At 40.2% G+C, this 15908-nt stretch overlaps 1 protein-coding gene across 1 annotated transcript; it reads right to left on the bottom strand.

The window, feature by feature from the left end:
* Positions 1 to 2520: 2520 nt before the first annotated feature.
* Positions 2521 to 15158, bottom strand: pitpnab (phosphatidylinositol transfer protein, alpha b). The gene is made up of 12 exons (XM_077547241.1): positions 14949 to 15158; positions 13087 to 13117; positions 11741 to 11886; positions 9495 to 9586; positions 9089 to 9096; positions 8723 to 8797; positions 7466 to 7549; positions 7302 to 7379; positions 6469 to 6579; positions 6275 to 6397; positions 6104 to 6203; positions 2521 to 4984 (listed from the first exon to the last, which is right to left on the bottom strand). The coding sequence occupies exons 1-11, from the start codon at positions 14963 to 14965 to the stop codon at positions 6156 to 6158; spliced, it is 813 nt and encodes a 270-aa protein (XP_077403367.1). The 5' UTR covers positions 14966 to 15158; the 3' UTR covers positions 2521 to 4984; positions 6104 to 6155.
* Positions 15159 to 15908: the final 750 nt, after the last annotated feature.

The following is a 15908-nucleotide window of genomic DNA, read 5'->3' as shown; positions in this document are numbered from 1 at the left end:
GTGGTCCTAAGGGGGTTTAAATTGACGACTTTCCATGAAATGTGAACACATTTTTGAAAATTCAGTTACACTTTGCAACATGAAATTTGGTAGACATGTCTATCATGAGTAGACCCACAAAAAAGTCTTACGAAACTATGCCGGAAAACTTACAGGAAGTCAGCCATTTTGTATCAAAGCGGCCATAAGGGGGTTTAAATTGACGACGTTTCATGAAATGTGAACATATTTTGAAAATTCAGCCCCTGAAGCCAGTTTCACTTTGCAACATGAAATTTGGTAGACATGTCTATCATGAGTAGACCCACAAAAAAGTCTTACGAAACTATGCCGGAAAACTTACAGGAAGTCAGCCATTTTGTATCAAAGTGGTCCTAAGGGGGTTTAAATTGACGACTTTCCATGAAATGTGAACACATTTTTTGAAAATTCAGTTCCTGAATCCAGTTACACTTTGCAACATGAAATTTGGTAGACATGTCTACCATGAATAGAACCACAAAAAAAAGTCTCAAGAAGCCATACCTGAAAACATACAGGAAGTCAGCCATTTTGTATCAAAGCGGCCATAAGGGGATTTAAATTGACGACGTTTCATGAAATGTGAACATATTTTGAAAATTCAGCCCCTGAAGCCAGTTTCACTTTGCAACATGAAATTTGGTAGACATGTCTATCGTGAGTAGACCCACAAAAAAGTCTTACGAAACTATGCCGGAAAACTTACAGGAAGTCAGCCATTTTGTATCAAAGCGGCCATAAGGGGGTTTAAATTGACGACGTTTCATGAAATGTGAACATATTTTGAAAATTCAGCCCCTGAAGCCAGTTTCACTTTGCAACATGAAATTTGGTAGACATGTCTATCATGAGTAGACCCACAAAAAAGTCTTACGAAACTATGCCGGAAAACTTACAGGAAGTCAGCCATTTTGTATCAAAGTGGTCCTAAGGGGGTTTAAATTGACGACTTTCCATGAAATGTGAACACATTTTTTGAAAATTCAGTTCCTGAATCCAGTTACACTTTGCAACATGAAATTTGGTAGACATGTCTACCATGAATAGAACCACAAAAAAAAGTCTCAAGAAGCCATACCTGAAAACATACAGGAAGTCAGCCATTTTGTATCAAAGCTGCCATAAGGGGGTTTAAATTGACGACTTTCCATGAAATGTGAACATATTTTGAAAATTCAGCCCCTGAAGCCAGTTTCACTTTGCAACATGAAATTTGGTAGACATGTCTATCATGAGTAGACCCACAAAAAAGTCTTACGAAACTATGCCGGAAAACTTACAGGAAGTCAGCCATTTTGTATCAAAGTGGTCCTAAGGGGATTTAAATTGACGACTTTCCATGAAATGTGAACACATTTTTTGAAAATTCAGTTCCTGAATCCAGTTACACTTTGCAACATGAAATTTGGTAGACATGTCTACCATGAATAGAACCACAAAAAAAAGTCTCAAGAAGCCATACCTGAAAACATACAGGAAGTCAGCCATTTTGTATCAAAGCGGCCATAAGGGGATTTAAATTGACGACGTTTCATGAAATGTGAACATATTTTGAAAATTCAGCCCCTGAAGCCAGTTTCACTTTGCAACATGAAATTTGGTAGACATGTCTATCGTGAGTAGACCCACAAAAAAGTCTTACGAAACTATGCCGGAAAACTTACAGGAAGTCAGCCATTTTGTATCAAAGTGGTCCTAAGGGGGTTTAAATTGACGACTTTCCATGAAATGTGAACACATTTTTGAAAATTCAGTTACTGAATCCAGTTACACTTTGCAACATGAAATTTGGTAGACATGTCTACCATGAATAGAACCACAAAAAAAAGTCTCAAGAAGCCATACCTGAAAACATACAGGAAGTCAGCCATTTTGTATCAAAGCTGCCATAAGGGGGTTTAAATTGACGACTTTCCATGAAATGTGAACACATTTTTGAAAATTCAGCCCCTGAAGCCAGTTTCACTTTGCAACATGAAATTTGGTAGACATGTCTATCATGAGTAGACCCACAAAAAAGTCTTATAAAACTATCCCGGAAAACTTACAGGAAGTCAGCCATTTTGGTTTGATTTTTTTGTGTCATTTTGGCCATTTCTAGTGGTCCTTCAGACAAACTTATCCGACTGATACCAAATTTGAAACAACTATTCAGCCTTAGATTAAATTCAGCCCTTGATTTGGCATTCCCTTTAAACTTTGATGCACGGAAAAGTACTAATAAAATTATTGACTGTTGCGGTTTGTAAATAGAATCTACATTACCATTAAACATATGTGCAGTAATATAAATATTTTCCGCCTCATTCGGGGTCATGAACTTGTCACAAAACGTCCCTTTAAGCAGGATTTGACATAATCTTTGCCAACTGAAAGCCTGATTAATTTTGACATTAGTGTGCGATGTGTGTACGTGTACGAGGGTGCATGTGTGTTTGAGTGAGAGCCATTCACAAATATGGAATTAAGTATTCACACATGGTACGACAACAACATTCATTTGGTTGTCTCCTTTTTGTTTTATTCATTTCATCAATTCACGTTTCCAATGTACAATATGTGTTCTTGGAAGATTAAGATGACAACAAAAAAAAAGGCACAAATCCACAAGAAAAGATCAAGAAAAAACAAGGGGCACGCTAACACACGAGTAAGAGTCAAAGGAGCTGAAAAGTCTTTTTTTTGGGGGGGGGGGGGGGGTGTTACTGTTACATTTCTGGCCTTTTAATTTGTATTAATCAAGTGGTGTTAGTGATTTCCCTCTTAGCAACATTTAGCTCGGAATGACAAAAGCACTATGACAATAATAAAAATAAAGATAATTTTTTTTTATGCAGTCCTGTAATGTGGTCCTTGTGCAGAGTACAGTACAATACTTTATACAAGCCTGAAGATGGCTTGGAAGTTTGGAGAGTTGACAGCAAACATGTGATTTGATACCATAATCATCTATTATTCAAATATCTTTAAGGGTTCTTGACATATAGCAGGAAAAAAAATTTGAAATCAATAGACTTCTCGCTGGGACATTTTATACAAACAAAAACAGAGTCACGTCACTGAACGTCACGCACACACGCACACATGCACGTATGCTCATGCACACACGCAATAACAACAGGACACGGTTCAGTCTGGAAAAAACAAAATCCCCCCCCAAAACAAAAACAATAAGAGTTCTGGACCTTTTTTTTTTTTTTTTTTTTTTTTTTTGTCGTCATGGCAGTTATTGCTATCGCTGGATAAGCTCGTTTATCCACTGGAGAGGTGACTCGCTAAAGCCGCGTTCCCACCTTCAGTTCGGAACGGTCACGATACAATTTCATTTTTCAACGATACCAACAACAACATAGCGGCAACAGGTGCTATTACTTACAATAACGCACTTTAGTCCGATACGGTTTATAGCGATATGCTAGCATTTTTGCTTCCAGCAGTCATCACTGTATTTAGTTACGTTTGATATGTAATTTATATAATAAAAGTTGTTCGTAAAATTCATTATGATATTTTTTTATGCCTGTGTATCAATCAATACTTTATGGCATGATACACTGTGATATTATTGCCGCGTCTTTAGTGTCTAGCTAGCTTTAGCTGAGCTTGGTACCCCACACTACAGTGTCAAAAAGTGCTCAAGTATAGAAAATGTCTTTGGTACCCTTTTCATTATTTAACTCTTTGACTGCCAAAAACGTTAAATAACGTTTAGTAAAATCATAGGGAGGAGTGCCAAAGACGTTAAAAGACGTTTGTTTCAAAACAGAGGTGAAACTAACCATTTTCTATTGTTGATTACTGAAAAACGGAATAAGGTAGAAACAAACTTTTTTTTCTGATGAAAGATGAGAGTCCAATCTTTCATTTGGTAGTATGTGTGTTTCCATAGTCCAAACACAACATTTTCTGTGGACCTTGAAAGATCAGTCAAAATGCTTAAATGGGCTGGCACCCACGGCATCCCTTTTCTGAAAACGTCTGGCAGTCAAAGAGTTAAGTAAAATGTGCTGTACTTCACTTAAGAGTTACTGCGTTTGATCAAATTTGCCTCATTAACTAATTAACAAGTTGCCCCAAGGTGCTAAAGTACAGAATTTTAGCATAATTGTGTTGAAACCATTTTTGGCATTAAGGGGGCGTGGTCAGCCTTCAACAACCTTTGCCATCGCGTAGCGAACTGTGGAAACACGGCTTTAAGACTTGAATTCATTTGTCTATGGAGCGTATGCCTGTTTAATTCTCATGCTAACTGAACACTAATTGCTTCAATTGGACATACTTGCAAGATCACACACACGCACGCGCGCACGCACGCACACACACACAGTCACAAAGCAGCAGAATATTACCAGGGCAAAAATAAAACCAGAACCTTCGACCTGGCGGTTTGAACGACTGTAGCTTTAAACGACAAAACAACACGCTAACGACTCTAAAGGAACGCAAAGGTGTCATGAAAAAAAAAAAAAACACATAGCAGCTGGTGGGGAGAAGAAAAAAAAAAGCCCACAGACTTACCGATAAAATCATTTTAAAAACCCTGTTGATATATTCATATTTATATGTACAGTATATAAATACTGCATTATACCATACAATGACTCCGCCCCAATCCCCACCCACCCGGCATAGTGTGTATATATGTACAACATCGGAATAGATTCAGTAAATCCTACATGGCAGAGATAAATAACTCTCTGTGGTTCTGGGAATGAATCGATGAATAAATGGCTCTACTGGTTTTTCTACCTTGACGCCTCAGAGCTGTCAGTGAACGGGGCAGGGACAGAGACGAGAAGTTTACGGGGTCCAGCTTCCTGAAAACCAGGCGGTACCGAGCGAGGGAATTTGGGACGCGGAGGGCGGCCGGCCGGGATTGGAAATTTGGAGGGGGATGGTCGGATGTTGCGTCTGTTGGAATGGGAGGAGGACGTGAATCCCGCTGGTGTCTCGGTATTCGGGTCTGAAAAGGAGAGAACACAGCAGTGAGGAAAAAAATTGGGTTTTGCCATCAAAGACTCCAATATCATCAATGATTATGACATTGCCCAATTTCGGAACAAAACACCGCAAATTAAGGCTGCAAATTTGAAAGAAGAGTGAAAACAGGAAGTATTTCAAGCTCAGCCTCATTTTTGCTGATGCAATTAGAAAGAAATTATTGAACCTTTTTATTATGTCGATCTTTGGGCATGATGATTGATATCAAAATTAGTGTGTTCATTTTGAGTTAATTTACAGTTCCTTGAACGCCACCATTTTTTTTTAACCAAGATTAATGACCATCCCAGACACGTCTACGGCAAATTTAGCAGTAATAAATGTAATTATAATGCATATAATGGTGGAGATTGGGTCAAGTTGTATTTTACAATTTTAAAAGTTACTTCATGTTAAAGATTAGATAGCTCTTAATAAGAAAAGAAAAATGCACTGAGCTGTCGCCGACTAACAAATGCAATTATGCCATCTGGTGGCAGAAAAATGACCTCAACACAAAAACACTCGTTTTTTTTACAGCACAGTACATCTTTTTAATTTTAACTAAATTTTATGAATTATTATAAAATTACTGTATCAATGACTAAAAGATGCAGCCATATTTCTATTAGTTTTTTTCCTCACTTTTATGTTAACAAGAGTATGAAAATTTTTTATTGTACATTTTACTGTACATTTAGAAAATATATAAAATTTGTGATTAATCCTGAGTTAACTATTGAAGTCATGCGATTAATTATGATTTAAAAAATTCATCACCTGACACCTCTACTAAAACACATAGAGTAGTCAGTACATTATTTTTGAGCTATCTATTGCTCAGGTTCTCTTTCAACATTATATTAAATATTTTTAAATGTGTTTTTATCCTTTTCAAGTGTGTCTAAAGACCCTAAAAAAGTGCCATAAATGATATAATAATAGCCACTCTAGGGCACTTAGCATTAAGGTAGTGGACATTTATGTACAATGTTCAGAGATGACAATTGTTTTACATTTGTCCACCAGATGGTGCTACAGCACAATTCCCCCCATTTTACTATGATGTTTGCGCCTCACTACTGAAACCGATAACTCTCACCTGATGAGCAGCAGCATTCACAGTCTTGGGGGGAGGGGGTGGAAGGGCAACCTCAGTCCTCTAGCGCCACCATGCCTTTCACTGGGTCCTTCACTCGCATCTACAAGACGAGCCACACACAGTCACCGCATTCCACTTCCGGTTCCACTTCCTCCCCTTTCGACGCGTTACCTCGTCCAGCTCCTTGCGCGTCTCCTCCTCCATGCGGCGGATGTCCTCCATGTTCAAGTCGATCCACTTGTCGATCCAGCAGAACAACTGACGGTGGAAGTTGGTGAACAGGCGCTTCTCTTGCTGCGGACGCATATAAAGGAAAGTCGGTCGCTGCGTCGGGTGGCGGCCGATCATAAACTGCCAAGACGGACCTTTTGGATGAAGCTTTCCACTTTGTTCTGCAAGCCCCACCACTTGAACTTGACCGTGACCAGCTTGTAGGCACACATGTGTGGGCAGTCTTTCTTGTTGGGGAGCTCCTTCTGCGTGAACAATTGTTTAGGTGTCAATTCTGCTGCCCGTTTAGGCAGCTCTGGTAGTCAAACATATTCATAAATTGTAAGTGAAATTTAGAACAACTTAACTTCCTAGTTAGGAATACTCTACATCAAATGACACGCCCTGTTTTCGCTTTCATTTCTGCAGCAGCCCGTTTAGGCAGCAAACTTCGTTGCACCCGCTACCCTTTACTACGTAGGAAGTGACTACCCAAGATGACCTACTAGTTATGAACATTCCATAGTAAATATCACTCTGTTTATGTATTGATTTTATTTCTACAGCAACCCATTTAGGCAACAAACCTGTTAGGCCTGAACGAATTGTGACCTCTGCTGTTTGCTGCTAGCGACGCAGTGACTATACAATATAACCTTACAATTATGAATATTCCACATCACCTGTCTCTTACTTATTGTTTGCATTTCTGCTCTCTCTGCTTGTTGTCCCAGGTAGGACGTGACCCTACTCATAACTTCCTAATTGAGTTGCATCCTTTGTTGTTCAAATTTGTTGATAAATGGCAGCCCGTTGAGGCGGCAAACCTGTCAGACCAGATCTAATTACAATACGTCTCAATTGCTTCAAGACACGTTTAATTATGAGCATTAGATTGATTTTTGTCCAATTCGACAAGGTTCCGTAATAAGCAACCCGTTTAGGCGGCAAACTTGTTAGGCCTCAAAAACAAGATGAACATCCGTACCCGCCAGTCTGGTCCTAGAGGGCCTCGTGACGTCTTCACAGACTTGTACCTGCAAGGATCCTCCTCTGGCTTGTAGTCCTGCCGAGAAAACCAAAATATTACATCACTTGAATATGGCGTCCTTCAAAGTGTACATCGGTGGTTCTCGAAATAGCGCCGCAAACCTTGGGCTCCACTTGAGTTCTGTCGGCGATGTCAATGTAGACGACATCCACTTTCTTCCAGGTTTCTGCATCCAAACCGTGAACCTAAAAACAGAGACACGGCCGCTTTAGAAAAGCATGGCTTTCTGTGGTCATCTCACATTGGAAAACGGGACAAGAGTTCTGACTAGAACTAGGAGAAGGGATGCAATTATGTCCCCTGTATTAGCCATCTTTCATCGGTTACCAGTACAATCTAGAACAGAATGTAGAATCCCTTTCTGTGGTAAAACCACTAATGAAATGGAGTCACGAGTGCTGACTAGAACGAGGATAAGGGATCGTACAGTACATTTCTTATATTAGCTTCTTTCCAGTTATTCTCTATCAAATCTAGAATGTAGAATCACTTTCTTGGTTAAATGACACATAAAAACAAAGGGTCACGAGTGCTGACTAGAACTCACAGAAGGGATGCTACATCATAGAGTAAATTTCCCTGCCTCAGCTTCTTTCTGTTCGTTGTCTATGAGAATCACTTTTTTTGGTCAAATCACAAGTAAAAAATAATGTGTTGTGCAAACTGATTATAACTTGCAGAAGGGATCTTGCGTCTTTAAGTGTATTTCCTGTTCTAGTTGCTTTCCATTGGGCTCCTGTAAAATCTAGATTACAATGTAAACGTTCCTCTGTGGTCATATAACTCTTTGACTGCCAGACGTTTTCAGAAAAGGGATGCCGTGGGTGCCAGTCGATTTAAGCATTTTGACTGATCTTTCAAGGTCCACAGAAAATTATGTGTTTGGACTATGGAAACACACATACTACCAAATGAAAGATTGGACTCTCATCTTTCATCAGAAAAAAAAAGTTTGTTTCTACCTTATTCCGTTTTTCAGTAATCAACAATAGAAAATGGTTAGTTTCACCTCTGTTTTGAAACAAACGTCTTTCAACGTCTTTGGTACTCCTCAATAGGATTTTACTAAACGTTATTTAACGTTTTTGGCAGTCAAAGAGATAAAAACAAGTCACGACTGCTGACTAGAACTAGAAGCCGGGTTCAAGCAGTGGTTCCCTATAAAAATCAGAACAATACAGAATCCCTTTGTGTTGACAGATCACATGTGAAACCCAGTCATGAGCGATGACTAAAACTAGGAGAAAAGATCGTTCCGCGTATTTCCGGCATTAGTTTTGTGCATTGGCTCAAAAGTAAAAAAAAAAAAAACAAACAAATTTAGCCAACAAGGATGCTGATTAAAAGCTCATGGTTACGTTATCCTGGCGTCCCAGGTCAGGTTTGTGCCACGTCTCAATCTTGATCAGGAAGTTCTCCTTCATGTATTCATTCTGCCGTGGGAGAAGAAACAGCATTGGAGATGACAGTGAAGGAGACACACACACACACACACACACACACACACACACACACACACACACACACACACACACACACACACACACACACACACACACACACACACACACACACACACACACACACACACACACACACACACACACACACACACAGTCATGGTGCCTGACTACCATTGCTGTCTCTATGAGATCAAATGTCTCTCGTCAGCCAGTCATGTTCTCGCTAGGTGCGTTTGTACACAACATTGAGATTGTACTTACAGTGATAACTGCGCATCCAGGCGGAGGAATGCAGCCGAAGAAAAGGACAGAAGAAAAGAAGCGATTGAGGGATTTTTGAGGCAAACTTCACAATAAACAATGTCTTTGTTGTCGTGAATTGTGTGTGCGCTTGAATGTGTGAGGATCAGGTGATTGCACGCCTCCTCTCTCTGGCTGGACATCCAGTAAATTATTCAGGCCCTCCATCAGGGTGCCACAGATGTAAGTCACCAAGCTGGCGTTAACACTGAATGTATTTTATGTTCTAATGTCAAATGTACAAGAATATTATTAAATCATACAGCCTGGAGTGTATGGGAGTACATTGGTGTACTCTTATGACTAAAGTACTACTGTGAAATGTGATACTGCAGTCTTTGTACTGTTTGAAATGTGTAGGTGTTACCTGTGCGACAGTACGGGTATGCGTTCCAGGCTTTCTCGTGGATGTTGAGGGCTGAAGCCGGAGCTAACATTCTGACGAAGGACGGCACTTTACTGCAGGAAGAGAGTGTTTGGGGGACACGGAAATCAAGCTGTCAGGAGACGGTTTATTGCTACAATATACAGGGATGTGATTTGACCAAAGTGAAATTATCTGAAAATTTAGCCGGGGGTCTGGGGGCCGCTGGCACCCAGCTAGGTCCAGGGCAGTGCCCTGGTGGGGGGACAAGGGGGGGCTTTCGCCCCCCGGAGCTCATGGGTTTTCCGTGTTTTTAAGTACTTTCAATGCACTCACATGACAAAGAAATAGACAAAACAACAGCATAAATTTTCAATGTATATTGAACTATCCCATATAAAATGGCAGTTTTAGTCAACTCAAAATCAGTCACATTCAAAAACATTGGACTGCCTTTGCTTTTAAAAACTATCACTGAGAATATCATCATATCTAACTAATGTGATTACTAAGTTAACACATAAATAATGTTGAAGAGTTCAAATTTCATGAACAAATAATTGTATCATGACCAAATGAAAAGTAACTCATATTAGAGCATACCACAAATGTCTTTGTTTTAGCAGAAGATGTTATCTGTCGGAGTCATGTGCATACACAATGAACTACTAAAAAAAATAAATAAATAAAAATAATCGGATTTTTTTTTTTTTTGGGGGGGAGATAAAAAAAGCGGAATTCCGTGAATTAGCGGAAAAATCACATCCCTGAATATATTTTGATTCAGCAAGAGTGCAACTGTGAAGCTCTTCAGATTGGGAAATTATTATTATTAATTATAATTGTAGGGTCAGATCAGGTAGCAATCAGACAAAATCTCTAGGACAAGTTCAAGTCTTGGAAAGATCAATGGAAATGGCCAAAATGGCAGACTCCTTGTGTCTTTTATGACATGGCCTCTTGAGACTTTCTTGTGGGTCTACTCCAAATTTCAGGTTGCAAAGAAAAAATGGATTCAAGGGCGGAATTTTCAAAACAATACATGTGATTTTGTTTTTAGAAAATGACGGTAAAATGTCCGCTTTCATCCAAAATGGCAGACATCGACTTTTTTGTGGGTCTATTCATTACAGACCACCAGATTTCACGTTGCTAAAAAAAAAAAACTGGCGTCAGGGGCTTATTATTCAAGTAATGCATGTGTTTTATGGGGAGTCCTCTGGCGCTGACTATAAAATGGCCGCTATAATCCAAAATGCCAGATTTCCTGTGACTTTTGCGGCATGGCTTCTCGAGACTTCTTTGTGGGCCTACTGGTCTATAATAGACCAGCTCACTAAATATCACATTTCTAAGAAAAACTGTGATGTCTGGTCGGTGCTGGATTTCACTTTTCTTTCTTTTCTTTGATCCTTCCTCGGGTCTCCTGACTACTTCACAACTCTAGCTGGATTCTGAAGTATTCGGCTTAGGTGAACAGTATGGGATTTTTAATAGGTTTTAGGTGAATTAATGAGTGGACACTCATGCACACACATGCACACACACACACGCACATACAAAAAAAAAGAAAAAGAAAAAAAAGAGAGAGAGAGAGCAATGATGATGATATGTCGAATCGGTAAAATTACCGAATGGACAATACTGAGCTCTCTCAGTAGAAAAACCTTTTCAAGAAAAACTGGCTTCAGCGGCGTATTTTTCAAATAACGCCCTTCGTAAATTACTCTAAAATGGCCGCTTCAATCCAAAATGGCAGATTTCCTGCGATGTTTATGGCATGGCTTTTTGAGACTTTTTTGTGGGTCTACTCATAAAGATCAGTCCACCAAATTTCATCCGTCTTCAGGGGCTTATTTTTCCAAATAATGTCTTCCGGCAATTACTCTAAAATGGCCGCTTCAATCCAAAATGGCTGATTTCCTGTGATGTTTCTGGCAAGGCATCGTGAGACTTTTTGCGGGTATACTCATAATTGACACGTCTACCAAATTTCATGTTGTTACATAACACAAGTTTTTGCGGCCTGAATTTTCAAACAGTTCTCATATTTTGTGGCGAATCATCAAATTTCGCCGCCATGCAAACGAAAATCACAGAAACTAAAGCTAAATGGCAGATTTTATGTGTTTTTTTTGTGGGTCTGCTGGTGATAGACGTGCCTACCAAATTTGATTTCATTCATTGTGTTTTAGTTCTGAGCTTACCTACTTTACAGGGGCAGAAAGGAGCTCATGATACGTTCTTACCTCTGCAAGTGGTAGATTTTGTGCGTGTACTGGCCCTTCTCGCCATCTTTCTCGTAGGGCTCGTTTTTTAGCACCTCCACGCCTTCGCCGCCTCCCGTCTCGTTCTTGCTGGCCTCGGCCACAGAGTACAGCTGGCCCACTTGGTACTGTCAAGGGAGGAAAACGCTAGCGTGTTATTTATTGCTTCATTTTTTTTTAGACTGACTCTAAGATTGATTCTTCCTCAAGCGCTTATCAACCCTCCGCCATCAGTCCCCCCCCCCCCCACATCTTGCTGATCCATGTGACTGCGGGAAACGCAGAACAATGGCGGCCTTTCTTTCTTAATCGCATCTAATCCACTGCACGCGTAACCTCAGCTCAAATCTGGACACGCGGCTTGTTGACGTCTTGAGTCCGCAAGGTGCCAAGGCCTAAGCGAACAACGAGCGTTGATAGAATGATTTTTGTCTTCAGGTTAGAGAGTGAAACAAGTGCGGGTCAGCAGCCTTTGCGGCTTGCCGCATTTAGATAATTAGATGCGTGGCTGCAAGCAGCTGTATTTTATACACATAATAGTGAACCAGGAAAAAGACAGCTTTGCTGGCCAGAGTGAATAGAAGTAGAAAACAGTTAATTTTTGATCCAATCTTTATTTTATATCTAATACAGAGTAATGTCTCAAGACGTTTGCAAATGACTGCATCTCTATGAATTCTGCCCAGCAACAAGCGGCTAAGAAAATGTGACCAAGAGAAATAAATCTCAATGAGTGAAAATATCACCCCACGATAACACTTCGGGCGCTGAAAAACTGTTAACCGACTGGAAACGAAACTCAACCGCTTCTTGAGGGAATTTCAGAACGAGGCCCAGTACAGTCTTCGTGGCATTTTTTGCCCTCGGGGAAAAAAAGGACCACATCACACATTTGTGTATGAGTGGTCCGAGGAGAAGTGAAGGTCAAGGACGAAGGAGACGCATCTCAGAATCCTTCAGGCTATCCTTCGCTCAGCTTTTCATCGGCACAAAAATGAAACAGGACGGACATTTGCAAGCCACCGGAGACGGATTTAGAGTCTTAAGTGGGTGGAATTTTATTTTTGAAATAGCCTGCCTGGTCATAACCATCAAAAAGCCCAAAACGGGTCACAATACCACCCACGGGTTTGAAACGATCGTTCGATTGAAGACGTGCATTTTAAGGAGTTGCTTGAACAACAATAAAAAAAAATCAGCAAACAAACAAAACAACTCTTTCACTGAAATTCATTTGTTCAGCACTGTTTACATACACAGAAAATAAAACAAGCAGCAACAGCATTGGGTGAAATAGTACAATACATAAATAGATCATTTAAATTTACCTCTTCCACTGAGATAGGAAGAATCACTCTACTGCGGGACAAAAAAAGAAGAATGTCATTAGTACTGAAACATAGACATGAACTTGTTTAGTGTAAGTTACTGCATTGAATACAAAACAGTGGTAAACAAGGTGAGATGCTAACAAAGACACTAACGCGCTAATGCTAACACAAAGTTAGGGTTAGGGGTTTCTATTAATGACCTTGACAAGTATGTGACAGTCCTAAACTGAAGGCAACAAAATGTGCCATCATGCTATGTAGTGCTATGAAAACATGTGGTTTTGATTTTGGTATTTTGAGTTTTGCATTCATGGAATGCCCAAGCGCCACAAAAAAAAAATTGAATCCGCAGTTTTATAATTTATTGACAGCCCCAAACTTCACTAAAGGCAACATCATTCCTGATGTACCTCAGTTGTGGCTTTAATTCTTACTGATTGAGTTAACTAATTGTACAATTGACACAGTGTCTACAAAGAAACACCCAGGTGATATTGATGAATGGGACAGTCTCAAACTGTAAGCAACGTCATGATGTACCCAAAACTTTAATTCTTACTGATTGAGCTAACTCTTGACATGGTGTACACTAGAACAACCCAACTACTTTGTCAATAGGGTTGCATCTGTGATCTTGATGAACGGGACAAATTCAAATAGGAAACCTCTTGATGGACACAAGTTTAAAACTTGCTACACATGAATTGAAATATCCAGTATCAACCTTCCCTTGCCCTTATTTTGACATTTTGCTGCTTTATTTATTATTGATTGATCATACTGTTGACATGGTGTACTCCAAACAACCCAGATTACTTTATAATGTTTTACAAAATATGGTGGCTTTATTTCTTATTGATTGAGAAAACCTGCAGTGTCTAAAATGCGCTATCATGCTATGCTAACGGATGTACCAAAATATGCAGTGTATGCCCAGTTCGACATAATCCCGCTTTCCCTGTTTGCTAATCTGTGGCTCGACCCCAAACAGGCACAGCTGCTGCAATCGGGACCATCCGAAATAAAAGTAATGATAATAATTAAAGTCGGAATGACAAGAATTAATGCATCAATTCTCAGTGTTAGGACTTTTCGCATTACTCTTACACTTACATTTTACATCTATTATGAGCCTTATTGTTAATCCCACACTATATCTGGATTATTTTGACAGGTGTGAGCATGTCAGCTATCAGCGTTGACAGCATTTAACGCTTTTTAATTCACTTCCAGGCGCACCGCCGAGGGCCAGACTCTCCCTAATCGCTGCATGTCATCACTCCTGTTTTTTTTTCTCCCTGTGTGGCAGTGGCAATTTATTGATTGAATCCACGTGACCATGCCATAAAAAAACAGGCTGGGCTAGGTGTGAGCAAATGGCCTTGCCCTTGCTGCTGCTAGCAGGCCTCAGCTACTAACGAGCATTTTTAGCATCTTGGGATGCTAATATATGTATATATATATATTTTTTTTTATTATTTAAATTATTATTATTTTTTTTAATGTTTGTTTCAATTGCTTCCTAGCTGCACACATTCTTCCAGTGTGGCCCCGTGAGGGGTTTCACCTTCACCGTGCATCCATCAAGAACATGGAGGAGGGAGGGTGGAAGAGCAAGGGAGGGATGTGGTTTTGTCTTTTACGCATATTTTTATACAATCCATAAGCAGAATGTGAAGGGCACAGCCGCCATGCCTGAGCCGTATGCTGCACGTGAGGATGATGATGATGATGCAACAGCCTTCATCATCTCCCGCGCTTCATGCGGTGGAAATATGACATCCATACCCCCCGCCCACCGCTCCCCTTCATCCTCTCATCCTCCACCCTCAATGTCGCGCTCAGACACGCATACTTACAATTCCTTGATGAGCATCGTTGGGCAAGTGGATGTGGAAAGGATTCAAAAAAGAACAAATAGGAAAAAAATAGCGTCGATGCCTGTTTTCTCCTCTTCCTCTTTTTTTCACCCGCTATGTCATTCTACCTTCGCAAGCCGCCGACTGGCTGCTGCCGTGCGTGATGACTTCCTTCCTGCGCGCGGCCTGCAGCTGCAGAAGTGGGGACGCCGTGCATAGAGGGGGGAGGGGGGTGAGTAGCGGCGGACGAGTCCATTTACGATATTAAGAGGGGGTGGAAATGAAATAGCAGCAACTAAGCGGAGTATTGAAACACTAGGTTCCAAAATGCACGCCAGAAATGAATAATTCATAATAATTAAAAGTGGAAGTTACATGGACTTGGTGTCTGGCCCTTTAAGAGTGCTGCGTTAGCGTCATCGTAGTTTGCCTGACGTCACAGGTGGGGCAGCGTCATGAATAAATTCGCCTATCAGGCCGTCGCCTTACGTGACGTCACCGTGACGCTCTTCGTGTGAGCTCGTGTACTCAACACGGTGACTTAAAAAAAAGAAGAAAAAAGTGGAAAACGGATATGAATTTTGTTAAAACAAGCGATCTTAGGTTGTCTCATAAAATACCACCATGTCTTTAAACTAGCATTATTATAGACTTACTATACTTATGTCGATAGAATTGTATTTATTTATTTTACAGTTATAAAATCTAAACAGAAACTATTTTTTAGGGGGGAACACTTGAAGCAACTGAAATCTATCCATATCTATCTGTCCGCCCCCCACCCCCACCCCCCCCTCTCTCTCTCTCTCTCTCTTTCTCTCTCTCTCTCTATATATATATTTATATATATATGTTTGTATGTATGTATATATGTGTGTATGTTGCAGGTGTACCTAATATTCTGTCAGTTGTGTGAACAAGAATCAAGTGTTACAAAGGTAGTGACCTCAATCACATCAG

The sequence above is a fragment of the Vanacampus margaritifer genome, chromosome 16 (assembly GCF_051991255.1).
Source record: "Vanacampus margaritifer isolate UIUO_Vmar chromosome 16, RoL_Vmar_1.0, whole genome shotgun sequence".
Lineage (NCBI taxonomy): Eukaryota > Metazoa > Chordata > Actinopteri > Syngnathiformes > Syngnathidae > Vanacampus > Vanacampus margaritifer.
The sequence above is the reverse complement of the archived record's forward strand: the minus strand, read 5'-3'. Positions and strand labels throughout refer to the sequence as shown.

Excerpts from the sequence above, each read along its gene's own strand:
- pitpnab (XM_077547241.1), bottom strand. Across the intron at positions 11,887-13,086 it reads TTCCTATCTCAGTGGAAGAG|TACCAAGTGGGCCAGCTGTA; the intron begins GTAAATTTAAAT and ends CTCCCTTGACAG. Across the intron at positions 6,204-6,274 it reads CGCGCAAGGAGCTGGACGAG|ATGCGAGTGAAGGACCCAGT; the intron begins GTAACGCGTCGA and ends CTCGTCTTGTAG.